General features: G+C 36.1%; 1 protein-coding gene across 25 annotated transcripts in view; it reads right to left on the bottom strand.

Annotated features, from left to right (window-relative positions):
• Positions 1–3,970: 3,970 nt before the first annotated feature.
• Positions 3,971–22,262, bottom strand: part of LOC125683643 (dihydropyrimidinase-like) — a 29,083-nt gene continuing 10,791 nt past the window's right edge. For 6 of the 25 annotated variants that reach the window (XM_048925007.2, XM_048925008.2, XM_048925009.2 and 3 more), the window contains 14 exons: positions 13,069–13,163; positions 12,026–12,099; positions 11,159–11,269; positions 10,765–10,929; positions 10,513–10,655; positions 10,351–10,419; positions 9,997–10,117; positions 8,793–8,949; positions 7,619–7,760; positions 7,397–7,480; positions 7,037–7,216; positions 6,803–6,889; positions 6,507–6,699; positions 3,971–5,141 (listed from right to left, as the gene is read on the bottom strand). In XM_048925007.2, the coding sequence (XP_048780964.1) occupies positions 5,056–5,141; positions 6,507–6,699; positions 6,803–6,889; positions 7,037–7,216; positions 7,397–7,480; positions 7,619–7,760; positions 8,793–8,949; positions 9,997–10,117; positions 10,351–10,419; positions 10,513–10,655; positions 10,765–10,929; positions 11,159–11,269; positions 12,026–12,099; positions 13,069–13,163 (1,707 nt within the window). In that variant the 3' untranslated portion in view covers positions 3,971–5,055. Of the gene's footprint in view, positions 6,700–6,802; positions 6,890–7,036; positions 7,217–7,396; positions 7,481–7,618; positions 7,761–8,792; positions 8,950–9,996; positions 10,118–10,350; positions 10,420–10,512; positions 10,656–10,764; positions 10,930–11,158; positions 11,270–12,025; positions 12,100–13,068; positions 13,164–13,331; positions 15,220–15,477; positions 20,334–22,262 lie in introns of those variants that run through there. The other 19 variants (XM_056140206.1, XM_056140207.1, XM_056140202.1 and 16 more) reach the window with 13 other exon arrangements.

Below are 22,262 nucleotides of genomic sequence, written 5' to 3'. Positions count from 1 at the left end.
TATCATTATTTTTAAAATTGTTTTTATTCATGCAAGTTAAACTTCTGTGTTGTTGAAATCATGAAGGAAAACGTGTCAAAACTCCATCTCACGATGTTGCTGGGCACTATGAAATTAGAACCAAAATGATCGGACCTTAAATTCCGGATTTGACTCAACCTTCGATCTTTCGATTGTTTGTTTTACGACCCGTCAAGATTGTTTCACTCATATTGAGACGTCACCAATTCTAAGCGAAGTACCACAAATGTAGACATATGCTTGGCGTTCGGGGCCGTGGCAGTAAAAAATCCCATGGATATCCGGGTTGGAATAGGTCCTCAGTACCCCCTAATCCGAGATTCCTCTGACTCTTACCCCCGCTTTTATAATTGATATGTGCGGGGGAGAGTCAGAGCGGACTCCATATTGAAAAGTGGGAATTCAGCGACACCAGCTGGTGTCGCTACTTTACCTACCTCTTACAACTTTATTTCGCGGATCTATCTTCCAAGACGTGAGAATTCAGTTATCGGAAGATAAATCTATAAATAGATCGTGATTAATACGATGCTATCGCCGTTTAAACGGCCCTAACACAGACAAACGGAGCATCACTTAGATTAGGTCGCCGCCTCGCCATTTGATTTCTTTGCGCATGACGTCAGCACATATAAACACAAAATTCCATCGTTTAAACGGCGATAGCATCGTATTAATCATGATGTATTTGTAGAATAATCTTCCGATAACTGAATCCTCGCGTCTTGGAAGATGGGTCCGCGAAATAAAGTTGTAAGAGGTAGGTAAAGCAGCGACACCAGCTGGTGTCGCTGAATTCCCACTTTTCAATATGAAGTCCGCTCTGACTCTCCCCCGCACATGTCACAATATAAAAGCGGGGGTAAGAGTCAGAGGAATCTCGGATTAAGTACCCCCTTGCTCGTCGTAAGAGGCGATTAAAAAGGGTGGTCCTTCGGATGAGACCACAGCAGGTATAGCACGATAAAGATTTCAATAGCCGTTTAAACAGAGAGCATAGGCCTTAATTTTGCAGCCCTTCACCGACAATGATGACTTCTCCATTATTATGAGTGAAAGATTCTCGAGTCGAACGTTAAACAGTATGCAACCAACCGTAGCAGTGAGGGTCCTTAATGTACAAACGCTTGCCGCAACACGGGTCCTCCGTTTTCGGATCATATCCGATAGACCCGTGATTCTCACTTCTAAATGCTGAGTGGAGCTTGAACTGACGATCTCTCGATCACTAAGCGAACGCTCTACCACTGCGCTACCGCACAGGTACATGTAATCATTTCAATCAAACAGTTCGAAAGATTACCGTCCGGATTGATATTTACAATTCTAAATGCATATTAACGTTTTGTATTGGAAATTGATCGCCCGGATCCGGAACGCGAATTTCTTGATTAACGATACCAAATAAAGTGCAAACCTTCAGTCCATCCCCCCCTACCCCCCCCCCCACCCCCTCCAAACTGTCCGGAATTTCAAGCTTCAGGGTTAATGTTGTACGGATCACCGAGACCCCATTCTACTTTACTATACTAAAACATGAAAAACTTTATTTTTAATCCACAGAACGTGTTTGTCAACATGAAATATTCTCGGAGGGAAATGAAAATTTTTGGAAACTATTTCGGAGTACCCATGCACGTGTCTGGACGGCTTCCAATTTCAATTAGTTTTCAATGCTCGAGAGAATTATACCGATAATGACTGACAAATTCGCTTTTAATGAATTAATGGGGTTTTATTTGTACATATACTTTAAACATTCCGAATGTATTATTCAGTGATGCATTCATCAGACACTATTTGTCTTTTATACAAGCAGTGATTTTCAAATGACCCGAAATGAGTCAGCTAAATATCAATGTATTTCCCCAAGTCATTTTCAGCTTTTTCCAAATTATTTCAAATGCAGTAATTCGAATTTAAATTGATGAAACAATTGTTCCATAAAAGAGGGTATCCCCTGATAGCTTAGTGTGAGATAACATCCCTGAAAGTGTTATTGGGATCAGAACAAAGGGAATTATTGAATTTCCATAACCACATTATTTTCGGATATGACCTTAAGGTAGCTCATTACACTAAAATTTATTTAATGACTCGTTAAAACACCTCTTATGAAGTATGATTTCACTATCGAAAGAGTGATACAAGCTCTGAAGTATCTTCTAAGTATTTGTGTGTGTGTGTGTGTGTGATTTTTACGGAATGATTAAAAAAAATAGTGTTTTGTATGCAAATAAGAGATTCTAGAGTCCAAATTTCGCTGTGATTTGGTGCATGATATGAATATCTAATAAAACATGCCTAAAAGATTCAGATGTAAACGTTCCAATTTTTTTGGGAAAAAATTATGAAAATTGAACGTTATTTGTTAATATTATTTTTTAATCTTACGGATAAAATTTTTTTAAAAACATGTCAGTTAGAAAAGAGATATATCGAAGAAATATATAATAAAAAGAAATTGAAACGAAATGACCAAACAGATATATTCAAACAAGAGAAAGGGTACCGATCCCGACGATCAAAATTGATAGAAATTACTAAAATAATCATATTGTTTAATTTGTAAACCATTTTACATCAAGGGAATGTAGTTTTCTGATTACAATGTTCTCTATGACTATACTTTTTTTTTATAAATCTGATCGGGCTTGGATCAAATTAAAAAAAATCGTAATATTTCTAAATTTTGACCATTTCATTCCGTTTTCTTCTCAAAATATATTTCTCTGATATATCTTTTTTCTACTTGACCGGTTTTATTTTTATCGTAGATTTAATATCAAAATGTCTATCTGAATAGTTTAGGTATGTTTTCTTAGATATTCATATTATGCATCAACTCACAACGAAATTTGGACTCTATAGAGTATCTTATTTGCAAACAAAGTGCCTTTTTTATCATTCGATGGTGATGTCGCGGCAGGCGTTTAGTGTTTAACAAGTAATAACCCATACTGCGACAGCCGTCTGACTGCTACATTCCTCCCTCCTTAATTGTCTCCGCTCTTCAAGACTTCAACTGAGGATCTTTATCACTTTGCATATCAGTCAGGGGCTCTACAAACTGAGCTATCTGGCCACCGGCGGTCCAACCCTTCTGACCGCCACATTTCTCCCAGAAGACATCAACCCTCGATATTTATTCCCTGACAGACATTTTAACCTATCAGTTCTAGGGGTGATTTGCGACACAGAATTGTAACAAGTGTAAGAGACTGGGATTCGAACCTGGGTCCCCTGAACTTCTAAACAGGTGCTCTACCAACTGAACTATCTATCCACCGGTGACCGAACCCAGCTGACCGCTACAACAATAAACAAGCGGCGTTTAAAAAGTTTTCATATACAACCCACTTTACATTTAACTCATGGTCTGCATCACTAAATCCACCCTGTAACCATATATAATTGTGTGTGCTTTTTGATTAAATATGACCACTTTTGATCTTGTGTAATATCTTGTATACTAGTCTTAAAATATCTGACGATGGAGTACTGCATGAAAACATTTTAACTGTGAGCGATGCTCTTAATTTTATTCCATCTGTCGTTTAGCAAGTGAAGTGATATAAACAAAGTATGCATCAGATTTTCATTAAATTATCACAAAATGTTAATTCCGAAGAGCCGAGAAAATTTTGAGACTTTTTTTTTACATCCTCAGAAATCAAAATTGTGTCAACAAATCATGATTAGAACTACAGAAGAATTATGGAGTGTTCACCTTTCCATTTACACACTTTCACAACAACTGTATTGGTACATGTAACTGTAACCCATGTAGGTACAACCATAACTCTTGGGTAAAAAAAAAACTAAGGCAGAAAAAGACCCAAAAAATTATGTGTCTCTACTACATCTTCCATCATGTGGGCAGAATTTTTTTTTTTCCATTTCCAATTTTAATCATAATCTACTTGTAACAGAGGAAACCCACAGTAAATTGCTTTCAATTGTTTATTAACCATACAATACATGCTAAATCAGAGTACATGTACATTCAAGTCATACTAAAGGCAGTGCTACAACTATCAGAATAATAAACTTGCAGACACATGTGACATAGATAGGAAATACATGAAGTCAAAATTCCTGATAAGTGTAAATACTATAACTTCGTTTTCATTGCAAAATCCTAATTACTAAGTATTCAATGCTTTCCTCTTCTCTTGACTAGCACTAGCATTCAAGAAGTAAGTATCGAACAAATTAAACTTATTATTATATAAACTTAATATGTTACCTATCTTATTCGTTTAATTAACACCTGCAGAATACTCATAATGCTCTGCAGTGCAATAAAACAAACTGAACTACATGTAATAAGCATAATCACAACTCGTATTATTACATCAACAGAATAAAAATCAAGGCTGCCTTTAACTGAACGGATAGGAATAACTTATATACCACCCACAAAACACCACACAGTCCAGCTACAGTATCTGATGAAAACAGCTTTATCAACTAGACCTTGCTAGGAAGTGCACGAGTCTCAGATACCAAATGACTTCCTGGAGTTACATGATCGGAGACAGAATCTGATTTCAATAAAAAAAAAAGTTACACTAATTTAAGTTTTACAGCAATAGCAGACAACATCTGTATAAAAATTTTTGTAAAAGACAAAATATTCTTTCCTGTAAACGATCTTTTATAGTATGTAATCGCAAACTTGTTTACAATATGAAAAAGTGACATTCAGGTAAGTATCACAGGAACTGACATTTAGCACAACATAATTGCTCAGCTCTCTACAAATCAGAGGAAAAAGACGTACTGACATTACATGACAAACCACCTGAATTACTTCCTGGATCTTGATTAAACTTATCAATGTCTTAGTGATCAATTTGATCCTAGTTGTTTCAAACTGTCTTCTTAGATGCGAACTAACATTATTAAACCACAGGTGACTGGTCATTTCTCTCAGCAGTTGTATAAATATCTTCACAAGCGACGAAAAAAAGCTTCTTCCCCATGTAGACGTATCCAAGTGGTCCCATGAACCATCAGATGGTGGTTTCCTCACCAAAGGCCGGACGACTTCCCTCCCGGGGGATTGGATGTTCTGATCTGAGCTCGACGGGGAGCCTTGTCATCTATCTGTTCACCTGTTGAAATACAATGCACATTTTGAAAACTGAGATCTATTTCTGGTCCCTAGAATTTGACAATGGTCTAAATTGTTATTACATTTGAATCAAGGAGAAGATACTTCATATCACAACAAATAATGAACACTAAACAAACACAAGTCCGTAGTTTGTTATCAATATCCACAAAATAACAGTTCTCTTTAATTTCATTGCATGAAGGTTTTAGTAACATTTTCAGATGTAACTCAAAATAATCATTAAATTTATGTATATACACATTCCACTAAATACATGTAAATTGATATGTATAATGTATATATCTGATTTAACAATATAAAAATATTTCACTCTGTAGTCTGACAACAAAATTTATGACCACCTTGTAGAATTAATCATCTAGAACCACACCTTGTAGAATTAATCATCTAGAACCACACCTCTGACTTGGAGAACAGATGTTCTGTTTTTGTCTCAAGAGTTTTTGAGTCCCAGTATGTGAATGCATATTAATATTTACCACTCCATGACCATGGGAAACTTTTCCAATTCGTATTATGCTTTCATTACTTATGTTTTGTGTAGAGTTAACATATATGAAAGCATATTAATAAAACCCACACACAACCCCCTTCATATTTCAATCTAGTTCTTTGGATTGATGGTTTTCAATACACTTTGCACAAGTGTAGTTATCCTTTTCCAAGCTTTATCATTACCATGTGGCACAGTATTTACAGTGATAAAATATAGATCAGAAGACCCATCTCCATCTGCCATCCATCTGTTGATATTATTGAGAACATCATGCAGTTTTTATTGTAATTGTTAAATATTCAAATTGTGTTCTTTGTCATGCTTGTATATACGTGTAATGAACACCCGTCAACCTGCTCAATAGTTAATGTTGTTACACCATGCTACAAATTCTTTTTAATCAAGCTGTTTTATTCATAAAGAGAACATGCCAGGATTCCCACACCAGTTGTGAGTTTAAAATAGAATATGAGGACACTTACTTTGAAATGTAAATGACCATCTAAATTTCTATGACCCTTGATCAATCTGAGCTTTGGACATGTAAATTTTTCATCCTTCTGATAATCCAGATTATAATTTGTTGCAAAAATATGCTGACAAAATACATCTGCCTTTCCAGGATATTATATATTATCAATATAATTCAAAGCATGCATATTTCCTCATTATTCAAAAGCTACAGTGAAATTCTGGTGTTTTTCAAAGTCATCTATGAAAATAAAGAAACTGGAAAAGAGCATCTTAATAAATTTTGAAAAATTAAGATGCAGAAAATGATGAAATCTATCAAAAACCAAAGAAATTCATTTACACCAAAATTCACCAGAGAGTTAGTGTGCTTACCACTAAGAGCAAAAGAGGAATCTTGTAAGTTTCTGCCACCACCTCTAGTCGGGGGTCTGCTGTGTTGAAACGAAGCAGTATCAGCAACAATGGGGTTTTCATCTCGCTTGACAGCTGAGGTGTCTCCATTGCTGGTTATCTTCACCACGGAGCCTGTGTATGCATCTCTATCAACCTTCTGTGGTAATCTGGCCTACAATACAATATAGAAGTTTTATAGGTTTTGTCAATCTTTCTTATATCGATATTTTCTATCCCCATTATCATTTCTTTCTAAATGTATGAAAGAATCTTACCAGATCACGTTTAGCAACTCTCCCGTATACCATTTCAGCATTGCATGGTGTGGGAATAAATCTGCCCATGCCCTGGGTTACCTTAAGCTTTTGAAGAAAATTTATTATTTCAACAACTTTAAAAATTCACCAATGACAAATAAACATTACTTCACAATGGTATTCATGAAATGTGTAAAGAGAGACAATTCGCATGTGACTAATCTAGATTACAATAGCCATGGTCTCAGTTACCTGCCCCTCATCCAACACAACATGGCCATTGGTGATAACATACACTGGAACACCATGACAAACCATTCCCTCAAATATATTGAAGTCTACAGCCTGATGGTGGGTCTTAGCAGAAATGGCCCTGGTGTCTTTGGGATCCCAGATCACAATGTCTGCATCAGATCCTACTGCTATACGGCCCTGTTAACAGTAAGCAATTTCACTGTTATATGGTTTCTTTCTATCGAACATTACGGTAAATAGAATCTCTCGTTATCATTATGAAAGCTCATAAATAACATAGATATATCATTAATAAAGTTCTGTTGACATTTCATGTTTTTAAAAGGAACAAGAATGGAAGATGATGGTGAAACTGACCTTTTGTGGGTAAATATTAAATATTTTGGCTGCATTAGTACTAGTCACAGCTACAAATCGACATGGATCCATTTTTCCAGAATGCTGAAAACAAATCAGAGACACTAAACGTTTGTCATTAATGGCTTACACCAGCTGCACATATTATTTATGCAAGTTTTGCCTCATATTAAGCAATCCATCTAATTTCCTCCACAAATGAAAATGAATCTGTTTACTAACCACGCCCTTTTCCCAGATGACTGACATTCTGTCCTCCACACCATTGACTCCATTGGGGATACTACGGAAATCATCCTTACCCAAGGCCTTCTGGTCTGCATTGAATGTACAGTTGTCTGTCCCTGTTACTTGTAAGTCATTACTGAAATTAGAGGATCAGTTTTACAGTATTTGACAAGGAGGACTAGGTCTAAAGATTTATTTACTAGCCCAAGATTTACAAGTAAGTCATAACTGAAATTAGAGGATCAGTTTTACAGGGAGGGCAAGGTCTAAAGGAATGTTTGACTCATTAGCGGGACGCTTTACACTTTGTGATGACATTTTGGTGGCTACTGCTTGCAATCGGAACTCCTCGAATGCCTCACGCACTCTACGCAGATGTCTATGTCGAGTGCGCGAGACATTCAAGGAGTTCCAATTGCTACTGCTTGTCAATGACAATTTTTTGAATGCTTTATTACAGATTGAACAAAATTATAAACTTTTTTACCGATAGAACAAAAAAAATATAAATAATTTTGTCAATAAAATTTTTCCTGCGGGGATAATTTTAATGAGACGGGCGGCAATTCCAAACAAACTATAATTTTATTTTGGCCCTGTTGGTAAACATTTCCGGTTAATACTGTAAAATCTTAACCATATGGTCAGACCTTCAATTTCCGAATTCTGATCTCTCAAACTCTCAAAATTTTAACAAGATCCCTTGAACTTCAAGTTATCAGGAGTCACCTGTATATCATAATGAGTTGGTTTTACAGGGTAAACCCAGGGATATCATTTCAGATAAATTGGCAGAAAAGGGTGGGAGGAAAGTGTTAAATCTTTAGAACAATATGAAACCATTGAAATTATGAAATTGGGAGTTGCTGGGGAAAACTCAAGTTACAAATATCCAATACAACTGTATGTGAATTGGTCTTTATCCATAAATTCAAATGTTTCAAATTTTGTTTTTTATTATGTAGCAATCTATATGCATTTACATGCATGTGAGTATATATGTAAGTACTTTATAGGGATGTAGTATTGTAAATAATAGAACATCCAAGTTTCATTTGATAAAGTGGACCTTGAGGGGTCACCTCTCAATAAAGGTCACTTTTACTGAATCCCACGGGTGACTGCTTAACACAGGATTGACTGTATATCAATGCTACTTAGTACTTACTTTGCTAAGAGATCCATTAAATACCCCGGAGTGCTAGAGTCGGGTCGAAGGGGCGGACCCATTACATGACCAGCAGCATGTCTCCAGCACTTGTTCCAATAGTGGGTTCCATCTGTGCCAAGACTAGCAGCTATGGGCTCACCAAATACAACTTTACCTGAAATAAATATAAACCTGTGTTGTGATCCTTGTATTACAATACCACTACAAAAGAGAATTTATATCAAGTACAATAATATTTGTCAAATCCAGATGTTAAAACTGAAAAGTGCGAAAAGCACACAAATTTCTGCACTCAATTCAACTCTTTTGTAAGAGTAAGAACACCAACAAAACAAAGATTCTAAGAGTATTGCAAAATCAATCCCCTACCAGTGCCCCCTATTTATTGGAGGAATGTCATGATATGCAGACCATGTATATGTGGACAAGTGGGTCGATACTAGTTTTCAATACCAGGAAATATAAGTTCAATCTCTTTTAAATAGATGCAGTAAATTAGACAAACTTTATAACAAATGGTATACCTTAGATTATATAGATCACACACAATAAAAAATTCAGAGAATCAGACAGAGTACAAGAATTAATTCAGTCAACCATGAGACTAAAGTTTACAATTTTTGTTACATTAGAATAATTCAACTGTAGCAAAAGTGAAACGTTCCACTCAAGAACCACCTATCAAGTTTCAGATTTCTGAGTTCAGGCAATGCAGGGAAAAGTCTGGAAGACTACATTAGGCACAAAGTTAGTCAATCACAATCCAAATTTCAGCTTCCAAAATCAAAGCATGGTGGAAACAAGATTATTTGTGAAACACTGATGCACCCATTTGACAAAACTCTAAGGTCAAGTTCATGAGGTAAAACTTTCTGTATGAAAAGAAAGGTCTTGTCACAAGGAATACACATGTGAAATATGAAAGCCCTATCTCTTTCCATTAAAAGTTATGACCAAGGTTAAAGATTTTGCAGACAAACAGATAGATAGGTATTGACACACAGAAGAACAGATGAAGAGGAAATCTACTGTTCCCTCCCTTCAGTTCCACTGGTAGGTAACTAAAAAAACCTACATATTCTGGATGCTGTCTAACACATATATATTTTCTGATACCAAGATAAGATACACTATTATACTCCAACACATTGTAAAAAGTTTAAACCATTCATATTAAAACTGTAACAAGCTATAGATTTACCTTCCCTCCTGGCCTTGGACACTACATCAGCTGAAGATTTACTCATGACATGCACCACATAAAGAGGACAACTGGCCTGATTAGCTATAGTGATGGCTCGTTGAGTAGCCTCAGCTTCTACCTAAACACAATGGAACTTAAGTCAGTCTATTTGCACAATATCAATATCAAACAGCATGAATAAGAAATTGGAAATCTGGACTTGTAAATTAATTATCTCTCATAAATTTTTCCATTGTAAGAGAAATTTCATGACACTACAAATTCCTCCTACAAAGGGTACTGTTCTAATCAGCATTCTTTGATAAAGTAATTGGACTTTCTTATTTTCTCTAGAGTACACAAAGGGCATACCTCCTCTGGACGACACATTTCATGACCTTCGGGTCCTGTGATTCCCATTTTCACCATCTCTTTTGATTTCTGTGGATAAAGAATGATATATTCAAAAGGAATGGAAATCATTACAATTTATTTCTACATTGTCCAAACTGAAGAGATCCACATAACTCTCACCTCAGCAATTAGATGACCATTTTCTGCATGCACCATACCAAGCGCTCCCAATTCTTTACATCGCACAAATGCCTCATACAGTTCAGCATCATTCAACATAAATACATCTTTGTATGCTAGGAACATTTTGAATGAGTTAATACCTGAAAAAAGAAATTATAAATTTTTATTGTCAAGTATATATGAGCTCAAAATGGAATGGTTCAACATTAAAACTTAACCCATGGACAAATACACGAGTTTACACTTCACCTTTATCAGCACATAAAGTTTCCATCTCCTTGGCAACCTGTTCACTCCACCATGTGACTCCAACATGGAGCCCATAGTCACAGCATACTTTTCCATCTGCCCAGCCCCTCCATTTATCATAGGCCTCTAGTAGTGACACTCCCTTCTGATCCAAGACAAAGTCAACTGCAACCAGAAATTACCAAGCTAATGTCTTGTGATAATCTACCCTTTAAAACTATCACAATTGACTAATTTTGCTTTGTTATTTGGTCTAATAGAAAAACGCTTTGCATTCTAGTTTCATTTAGAGATGAAAGATTTCAAAATGTCCAAATGATACTTCTTTAAAAAGAGTCCTGTCCATGTAAAATGTCGATGTTAATTCTATCACAGTTTTACTAGAGATCCTTACTGATCATGGTGGTTCCACCAGCCAAGGCTGCTTTTGTACCGCTGTAAAAATCATCCACCGCATATGTTCCCATGAATGGTAATTGCATGTGTGTGTGGGTGTCGATGCCACCTGTAATGGTACATCATAATGCATAAATTTCACTGAGCAAAAAGGAAATACCATTTTAAAAATCAGTTGAGCATATTTGCAAACCAAGAGTTCCAATCTGCTACTCCACATATTTGCCCTTGGCAGATTTATTTCAAGCTTCACAGTTACCACATACATGTAGGACCACTATTGGATAATTGAATTAAGCTCATTTGCATGATATAATTATAAAACTATTAGGAATACATGCAATGGAAACTGTTTAATGGCTGTTTCCTTCATCTACATTTCTAGAAACATTTCAAGCATTCCTACAAGCAGAAAGCCATTAAACCTGTTATTGATAGAAGGGATGAGATTTAGACACAGGAACAGGAAGTGGTAAATCACTAGTGATAAAAATTTCATGTTTTAAGTACTTAGACCAGACTATAATACACTCATGGTAGCTCTGTACATCAAAGCAAAGAAAGAAACTTTAATACTCGTCAAAGGTGATGGTAAACACTAAACACTCTTCTACTGGTCTTCAAGGACAAAGTTTGGGGACACAACCACCCCCTCATGATTGTTTCTCTTTCTATTATCTTACAGGTGGTAACATGGTAGACACATTTTGATTGGTGTGTAGATCTGTGTTTGTGTCTATTGAAATTCAACTTGCTGAGGTCATAAAATTCCAGCTAAATCTGGGAATAGCGAAGGTAAAAGTGACAGATTGTAACCTTTAGCCAGCAATCAGGTATCTTTGGTTGCTTTTGTACTTTTTCTTACCTGGCATAACAAGCTTTCCCTTGGCCTCAATTGTTCTAGCACCACCTGGTATAACCAGATTTGTTCCCACCTGCCTGGAATACATACATGTGTTTTTCTACATTTGGATGACAATCAAATTACTTATGAAAAACTTGTGTACATGCATTATGTTAATTAGAAATAACAGATAGATCACGAAGTACTTTCTGAATATCATATTATATCCTTTTCCCTATCATGCTTCTATTTGCGTCTAGTTTCCCTGTTGTCACCATTTGACACATCTTTTTACAAAAGTTTTAAAATCTATTCAAAGTTAACATAAATACAAGGAATTCTATAAATACCAGTAATTCTTAATCAATTTCTTCCAATTAAAAAAAAAATATATATGTACATTGTATAAACCTTTAAAACAGTATACAGTATAAAGTTACTGACTGGGTCCGAGGACTACAGCTATATTGTTTGACCCAAGGATGGATCTGTTCCCATAGGCTGAGGGCAACAGATCCCTTCTAGGGTCAAACAAAACAGCTGTTGTTCAAGGACACAGTCCATAACTGTTTTGTTATACACCAACATTCTAGGTTGTTTTTCTAGATGCATAAGGTTTGTTGACTTTGAACTTATAACAAGACAGTTGATTGTATACATTGGTCAACGTATCTACAAGTGTAAAAGAAAACATACCCAATATCTGAAATGATAATCAATAATTACATTTTTTTGTTTCTGCTCTGCATTTCATCTAATAAATTTTGTAATCCATCATCAATTACATCATTATGTAAACAAAGCAAAAGATCGAGAATCAGGCGATTAGCACAGCCAATAGAAATAGGGCAGACCATTGCCTGGTCAACAGTTTGTAAACTGTTGACTGGTCAATAAACAACAAGTGTGAGAGTTGGTTTAACAGTTGGTTCTAAATCATATTAGTTTTATATAAGGAAAAAATTATGATGTATAACAATATGTAATGTTTAGAAAGAGCAAACACATTCTATAAATAATCAGAATAGACGAAATGCTATAGGTAGTCCACATTTAAATCTCACTTGATAATTCCATCCTCTATGTATATATCTGCATCAAAGGACTGGTCATCATTGACAATTTTTCCTCCCTTGATTAACAGTCGAGACTGAGCGCTCTGTGAAAACCAGGATGACATAGGGTTAGTACATGGTGTAAAATAAGTATGCAAACTACAACAGTCAAATAAACAACTACACAAGAATGATATCAAGTCCTGGCAGGCAAGTATACATGTACAAGAAAGCTCCGACAATTTCAAACTGAATTCAGATCAATGTCTCACAACAAGAATCGACACAGAAGGAAAGTACATGTTGCTTGAACTAACAATCCCATCAAAAAAAAATCCACAGTGAACAGGAAATCACCCTTACTCTGTGCTGATCACAACTGCACACCCATCCATCACATTTATGATCCTCCTCTAAGGATCTCGCCATCTCCTGACCATCCCCCTGAGAGCGATGATCACAGTTCGCATCAGGGAAGTTGTTCAGGATTTTCCTGAACACATGAGGCAAAGAGCACATAACTCCCTCACACAATTTTTACCATAAACAGATTTTAATCTTTCTATTCACTGATTTCCTGCAGCAGGTCTGACTCAAACCACATTAATTTATTCTGTCCTTCACAATAAGTGCCTGTGTCACTCAATGTTCTAGACAATGCACTGTTCTAATGTTTGTACTATTTCCCTTAAATTAAAGAAATTCTATGATTCAGACAAATCAATATTTGCAATACTGCAACAGACCTGCAGCAGCTAGTGCAACAGACATTTCATTAAACACACTAAGATGTGAATCTAAAATCAATCCATTAAACACACTAAGATGTGAAAAATCAATCCAAATCATAGAAAACCAATACCCACTGGACTGAAATTAAGGTATTCTATGTTTAATAGAAATAAAATAATTCAAGACATTTCAGGTGTGTCTCAAGATATATATACTATTTAGTAAATAAAAACAAATAAAACTAGATTTTAATATATATATATAGATGAATGCAAATCAGATGTACTTCATATGCAAGACTTGTAAATCAATACACCTACAAACTATACACAGCAGTATTATCAGTCATCGTCAGATTAATTCAGAGTGTTTATGCATAACTAAAGCAGCACTTGTGTCTCTATATTGTGCGGATCAAGAACTCCCTTTGCAGACTTGGGGCCCCTGTTTATTATGACAGAATGTCTCCAGCTACAGACAAAATCAATAAATGTCTGCTTCTCTCCCACATTCCCCCATCCATTGTGTAAGCTCAGTGAAACTCTTAAAACATGCCTTAAACATAACATATTCATCAAGTGAGGAGGCCCCTTAAGTGAATTAAATTATGTTGCTCTGTGCATCATCTGCAGAAAACTTGCTTGTGTATCTACACACACATGCTTGTTCTAACTTGTACTGTACATCAAAAGTTAATCTAAATGATAAAAGGCTGCCAGCTGTGACACACTGCCATAGCCCTAAACCCTACAGTAAACCGTCCCTCCAACCCAGGACAGACTGCCATTTAATGTAGCAATGATGTTTCAAGCACTTTTACAGAATCTTTTACTCTTGTACACATAGTGCACTTAAACATGTATGTGGGTATGAGTAAAGTCATGCAAAGAATCATGGGTAATTGCCCTCTTGTGGAAAAGTAATCCTGATCATACATTTCATCTCCTCCACACAGGTAAAGACAACAATGTAATCCCTCTATCCGTCTGTGACCTTGTCAATCAGCATTTCCATCCTCAAGGCTATATTGTTACATATATCTGAGCCACTGAGGGCTTACTAGAGGCCTAAACCTGTTTATAAAGCTGCCAATGTCATGTAACTCTCACTCCACACACTCACTTGCTGTTCTTTACAATTAAGATGCTACTAGAAGTTGCAATAATCACATTTAGAGCTGCTGGAAATCTATGTGCAAGTGCAAACCCATTAGCTCTGTGTGTCTTGCTACATGTGTAAATTTAACATGGACCCTAGCCCTTACACACACATCCATAATGCTGCATGAACTGTGTATATATAATCTGATATAGATCTTTTAACTTTTTAAAGAGCTAAATGTACTGTACATTGTATTAATAACTTCTAAAATAAATTTCATATCTATTATGGTTCTTTCCATAACAGAATGACACAGGTGTATAAAAAATCTACCTGCTAGGTAAATCAGTCATATACAAAAACATTTAATAGGCCTAAATAAACATTGACACCAGCCATTACCCCCATAAAACCGACACAACACTTCTGCCAACACAACAAAATACTACAAAGTCAAGCCTTCTGGGCACAGTTTTCCTTACAGAACCTGGTGTCCCCAATATTATCTTTCAAAACAAATATTCAGCTATCTTTCCTTATCACAGCTGTATGGGTGGGGTCAATTCCATCCTCACTTGCCCTTACCTCTTTTTGTGATGCATTATCCATGTCTTCCATCTGAATGAACCCCTTGCCCAGGTCACGGTACAAAATGTACAAGACACAGACCCCCAAATCTCAATGAACTATCACGCTTTGATGGTTTAGGCCACAAAAAGTACAAATTATTTCAAACTTTTGATAAGGACGGTTTTTAAAGTTCGCTGGTTTCTATTCTATATACCGGTAGAAATGTGGTGGGGCCCAATCAAGGTGAGGGAATTAAATACAGATTTAAATAGCCTACTGTGCTGTATATAAGAAATAAAATTTGATACCAATTGATATTCATTGATGTCACACGTACTTGATACAAGTTTAATGTAAGTATTAGTGAGAAATAACATCCACATATTTCCCAAAAGATATTAAAAAAATCAATGCATATAGAATGTAGGTATTAAAATAAAAAGAATATCCCATGACTAAAAAAATTTGAACTTAAAAGTAGAGATATTTAAGCTTATTCATGATCAAGAAAATAAAAAAATGTGTAGTGGTTGGATATAGCTTTGCAAGTCAAGAACTTGAATTCTTATTATGATAATCTCCTGTATAAATTTACCCCCTTAATTCTGAATCTAACCTATCAATCATTTCCCTTAGGATATATTACCTACTAACTACATCAACTGAAAGCTGATTATATGCTAGCTGACTTAACGATTTTGGCTTTCAAGAAAATGTACTTCCAACAATAATGCGTAATCTGAGAAAAATGCAGTATTTTTAGCCTGAGCTGAAAATGCATTAATCTCATTGATTCCTTTCTGATTTGTCAAATCAACCAGATTATAGGCATAATGAGTGTGTTAGGTGTGTAATCCTGATTTAACACAAAGAAATTTAAATGCACTTACTTGGTCAACATTTTCACATTACTTTAATGAAAGATCTATCATAACAGATAGATCATGCCACAATGAGAATAAACTCTCACAGGTAAGATCTCATTATTGTTTGAAGCATGCATCCCCCCTCCAAATAAAAACAAAAACTGTTCTGAAGACAGTAATAGAAATAAGAATGTTTTAATGTTGATGTGCAGGAATGAAGTCTGGTTTAAAGAGAAGCTAATCTTTTGATGCATCTCTCTGCGGTGTGGAGCATTAATTACAGTGTGACCTTAACATGTTCACAACACTTGAACGGTTTAACCAGTCCTAGAGCAGCCTTTACTTATCTAGATGTAATTGTACTGTATACATTGTGCAGTACTAAATACATTGTGCAACAAGAAGATGCTATCTCTAAATACAGGTTTTAGATGCCACTGGTCTGGGATTAATTACCGATATATTTTTATCATTCATTCTTGATTATTTGTTGATGTACCTGATGACAGTACAAATACAAAGGTGTCTGTGACAACTATATTGTACAAGTATATTGTATAATAGTAACTGTATACATATACATAGTGACATTGAAATCACCTTCAAAAAAACTACTGATGTCTTCAATGAATTTTTATATCCACGGACTGGTTATAATATGCTGGTCCACAATGCGATTCGTTATCACGTCCATGCAAAAACAGATGAGAACATCAAGTGTTATATGACCGTGAAGACCATGCACATATGTTCTTAATTTAGCAGGATTCATAATTCAGCACCTTAGTCTGCACTAAAATATGAAAAATTATAATTTTATCAAAAATAAATTACACAGAAGTACTAAATCATGATTTCACCAATTAGTACATGACACCTGTTCCTTCATATTTTAAATACACTAATCAACAATAAGTACACATGTACAGAATTCTGCGAACAAACAATATATACAGCTGAATTTACTACTGACCGGACAGTTATTATCTGGCCATAAAATCAATAGCAACGAGAAATCAATGTCTTACCAAAACCATGGCTTCTGCAAAATTTCCAAACAAAACTTAAGGGGCAATTTCATTCCTGACCACAGGGGTCTGATAAAGCAGCACAAAACAGGTCATGTATGTGAGTATCATGTTGTTAAAACAAGTTGAAACTGTTTCAGAATGCTTGAGCACATTTGTTTCATTCGTGATAAGACCCCACCCCCTCCCTCTTCACCCCTGGGAAGAGCAACTAACAGGAAATACTTTTGGAAATTTTCCCATTCAACAGATAGTTGATACAATACCAGCATTTGATGGCAGGGCTTTCTGAAGATTCTAATTAAATTCTTGAGCTGCTGTTTAGCGCTATCCCTACACAACACAGAACCTCAATATTTTTAGAGAAGAGTTTATTCAAATAAAATGTTGAATATTTTGGTGAACTTCAGGAATGTGGAAGATTGTACGGAAGCATCAGGAAGATAAACTAGTGGGAGGGCAACAGGTGTTGATAAAGGAATACACACGTGTCTGAGATTCATGGAAAGAGTGGCATGGAATACCCAATTAATTATGTCCCAGAGGTTGGAAGACCACTATTATTGCAGCTTTATTACATATGCATAAAAACTGAATTTAACACAGAACATGTTAATGGTGTACTACAAATGTATGTATCCAAGTGTTGTTCATGGAAATCTAAAATGTTAGTAAAAATACAGTTGGAAACAGCTATGCTTATTAAAACTAAATAGAATCCGAGTCTTACATTGACACAATACTTCCCTCTAATCTAAACATTTCCTTAATTGTGGGATGACTTACACCCAGAATAGGATTGAGAACAGAAATTTACTAACAATGACTCATCTGAGCACTTCTTTTTGTCTGCATCAATTCATACTTCTCCAGCGTCCTCTTAAGAATACCAATATCTGTTCATCATCATTTTGTGCATTACAAAAATTACTTAATTGTTCTAATATAAAGAGTCCTGTATTTATTCATGATAAGTACCTGTTTGATATCTAGGCTGATATTGATTTATATAGTGTGGGTGCTCTAGGCCTGGAGGTTACAGCAAGCAAATGACTGACATGTTTCCAGAATCAATACTGTTTACACTGGTTGTAAAAATGTGAGAATAATGGGGAACAGTACCTAATCTGATTCCCCCCTGATAACCACTGCCAACATGCAAACCACCAGTAGGAAAACAAATTAGGCACTTGCTCCATTACATTGCATACACATGGTACAATGACACAGTACATCAGTTAGAGCAGATATGTTCACAGTCCCAGATCACAGTGTCTTATTTGATTTTTATTACAGCCAAACATGTGACTGGGCAAATAGTGTACAAACTACTACTGCATACAAAAATGCTTATATATGAAAGGAAACTTCTATAATCATTGAAATTTCATTACATGTGTGGCATGATGCTTCTATGTTGCAAGTTGCTTTGATGCATCAAACGATTCCATTCTGATATTCATATGCACACGTACATATGTGTAATGTATATATAAATAAATTTTAGGCAACTGTTTCCAGAGTTTTTGTGGCTTCTTACTTTACATCAGCAGAACTTTCACTGAATTGTGGCAGTTTTGTAATTAAGAAAGATATATACAACTAAACCCCTTCCATCTGTTGCACTGATACCAGATGTCACAAAAACAGGACTTACAGTGAAATCGTGTTAAAGGAAATCCTACAGCACATCACATACCGCAAAACTTCAGTCAAATGTTATTACAAAAATTTTAGAAAGCCGCGTTACAGTCCTGGGAGGAGCCTGACTCTACACACATGACCTCATGAGTTAGCAGTCTTGAAATTATGTTACACATTTTCATTGCTTGCACATATCTCATACAACATCTCATGAAACTGTGAAGCTCCATTTCATGAACTACAACAATTTGAACAAAAAAATTACTCGCTTCCACAAAGTAAACGTTACCGATTAAGATAATATACATAAAAAATTATAATCTATGAATTATATTCATCACACCATACGCATGTTGCGAATTATTGCAAGTAGCAAGTGTCTACTACATTATGACAAGGAATATTGAGCCTTACCTGGAGATGAATGGGAACTTTTTTGACTGGTGTACGAGTACTCATCTTAATAACTTGCTACATAAACCAGAGTCATAAAAGCACAGTAAAAACAAAGTTTATAATAAATAATCCAGTGTCTGCATAAACAGATCTTAATGCCCGTAGCTAAAATCAAATACAACCCTTGGCAGCTCGTGCAAGTTGGTGAGGTAGTTTTGCGTGGTAAACGATGGCACACGTAGCGATCATACACTCATATACAGCCACACTGCTTCTGATGTTAATTAAGGAAAATATTATAATATTAATGACGCTACTCCCTCTTCGACATATCACCGGCACCGCTGTCAATATCTTCCATTGAAAATAATGGATGCTTGGTCGATAAAATTCGTTATGAAAGGCCCGGAGACGGCACAGATAAAATAAATCCGGAAAAACGCGCTCGATAAGCGAGTTGCCGTGCAATGACTTTCTTAGTCATTATATGCACATTCTTAATTCAATTCTCAATTTTCTCCTGGGATTCTAAAAACCCGGGCAACTATGTGGTTCCTCTCTAGTGACCTTGACATTTCACCCAAAAGCCAGATCATGTACAGTGTATATATAGCATTGTACAGACCGTTTACAAGAAGCGTAGCCTACATTCATTCTCAGGTGCGGGACGGAGAGGAAGGAGCTATTGTAATCTTAGACCGAATATATGACCCCTCCCCAGAATAAAATTACGAGTTAGGAGGGGAATTTCTGGATGGTGATTGGTCAACATCTATAAAATACAGTCGAATCCCCATCAGCTGCACTCATTGATTTCAAGAGCAAGAGGCCAACAGGCAAGCTTACCGGTCACCTGAGTATTAGTTAAAAGTATCACTAGGCCTAGTCCCAAAGGTTATGAAATCTAAAAAAAAAAAAAAAAAAAAAAAAAAAAAAAAAAAAAAAAAAAAAACTTGTTCAGTTGAATTCTAACATTCGGCTACAGTTTAAAACAAGATGTGTTCTTGAAACTTAAATGCCCCCGGCCGAATCATTGTGCCCATACTGATGAAACACTTTACATAATATGTCACAATACGACCACCATTTACGTCACGGACGCACGGACATTTTTATCATCCGTGCAAAACGAATCCGTGATTTGTACTATTTTCCCCCCGTGCATATTTCAATATTGGCATACCCTTTTCTGCTTTTCTTAAACATGCATTTAGGTTTTTATAAAGTATCAACAAACTTGAAGAAGTCTTTCAAATGATACAGACAATAAGCACTATAATAATAACTAAAACCCTTGCCCCGTGGGATTATAAAATTTACAAATTTGGTAAGGGACTAACTACTCCTGCTCTACATCGCTATGCATTTAGTTTTTCTTACAGATATGCAGTTGTGTGATTGATTGTATCTTGTTTAACGTCTCTCTCGAGAATTTTTCACTCAGTGAAGGGCTTCAAATTTAGGCCTTTGCTCGGCGCTTACGGCCATTGCGCAGTGAGGCTTCTTTAGCATGCCACACCTACTGCTTTTAAGGTCATCTCCGAGGACCCGTAATATTTACACCTGATGCCGAGCATTTGGCGATGGAACTTTCACTACCTCTGTTTTTGAACATGTCAATTTTTGGCAGTTTTTGTCCCGCCCCTACGGCCCCGGGGGTGCAGGAATCCTGAAATTTACTTTTAAGTCCCCCTTGTCCCAAAGATGCTTCATATCAAATTTGAAAAGAATTGGAATGGTAATTATCAAGAAGTTAAAAAAAAATGTTTAATTGTCAACACAATTTTGACTCCACCCTGATACCAAAACCCCTACCCGTGGGGCAACTGTGGCAAAGAACTACATACTCTTTCGCAATATCTTTTTAGTTTCAATTTAGTATCAATAGCATTAAAGAAGATCTGTTTTACACTTACACTATATATATCAAATTTGACTCCACCATGGAGTCAGACCCTCTACCCAGAGGATCATGAAATTTACAATTTTGGTAGAGGTCTTCTTGCTCCATATCAATATGCATTCGGTTTTTCTTACAAATGTGCGGTTGTAGAGAAGATATTTTGAGAACTGGTTTGCCCCGTCCTTATAATATAGCCACATGCATGCAGGAGTCATGAAATCTACAATTAATGTCTCCATGTCCCAAAGATGCTTCATACCAAATTTGAAAAGGAATGATAGTTATCAAAAGTGGTTAAAATGTTCAAATGTTATCGCTCGACGGATGCTGACCAATTACTCTTCGCCTGTCCACTGGTCTCCAATTACCTTAGCATTTTATCATTTCAAACAAAGAATTCCAATTGAAAATTTAACAAACTGAAAATTAGTATTTATCTGGTGAAATTTAATAATGGCATTCATTTGGGGGAAAAAAAGAGACTCGGCGGGATTACGTTCCACTGTGGTGACTGCTAAAGATGCCACATTCCAATCCCAGGTAGTTGTCGGGAAGGATAACTCTTTCTAAGCTGTACAGTCCTAGTACTTCGCATTATGCTCTGAGATTAGTACTACACCTATGATGTCTGTTTCTTACGCATCTGGTTACCATTCTTCAAATCATCTCTAACATGTCCAAGCAGCGTCACTCCATCTGTTCACGTGGACCATAAACGCCGCAGACATATATACCCGACAGTAGGTCTTACAATTGAGATATCTATTTCTTTCAGGAATATGTAAGTTTCTTTTAAGGGATCCAATTGTACTGTTTACCGTTTAAAAATGCATGTATATGTGTGGCGGTCAGACGGGTTCGATCGCCGGTGACCAGATAGCTCAGTTAGTAGGGCACCTGACTAGAGATTCAGGGGGCCCGGGTTTGAATCTAGGTCTGGTCCGTTGCATTTTCTCCCTCCCT

Source organism: Ostrea edulis, chromosome 6, assembly GCF_947568905.1.
Source record: "Ostrea edulis chromosome 6, xbOstEdul1.1, whole genome shotgun sequence".
In the NCBI taxonomy this organism is placed as follows: domain Eukaryota; kingdom Metazoa; phylum Mollusca; class Bivalvia; order Ostreida; family Ostreidae; genus Ostrea; species Ostrea edulis.
The sequence above is the reverse complement of the archived record's forward strand: the minus strand, read 5'-3'. Positions and strand labels throughout refer to the sequence as shown.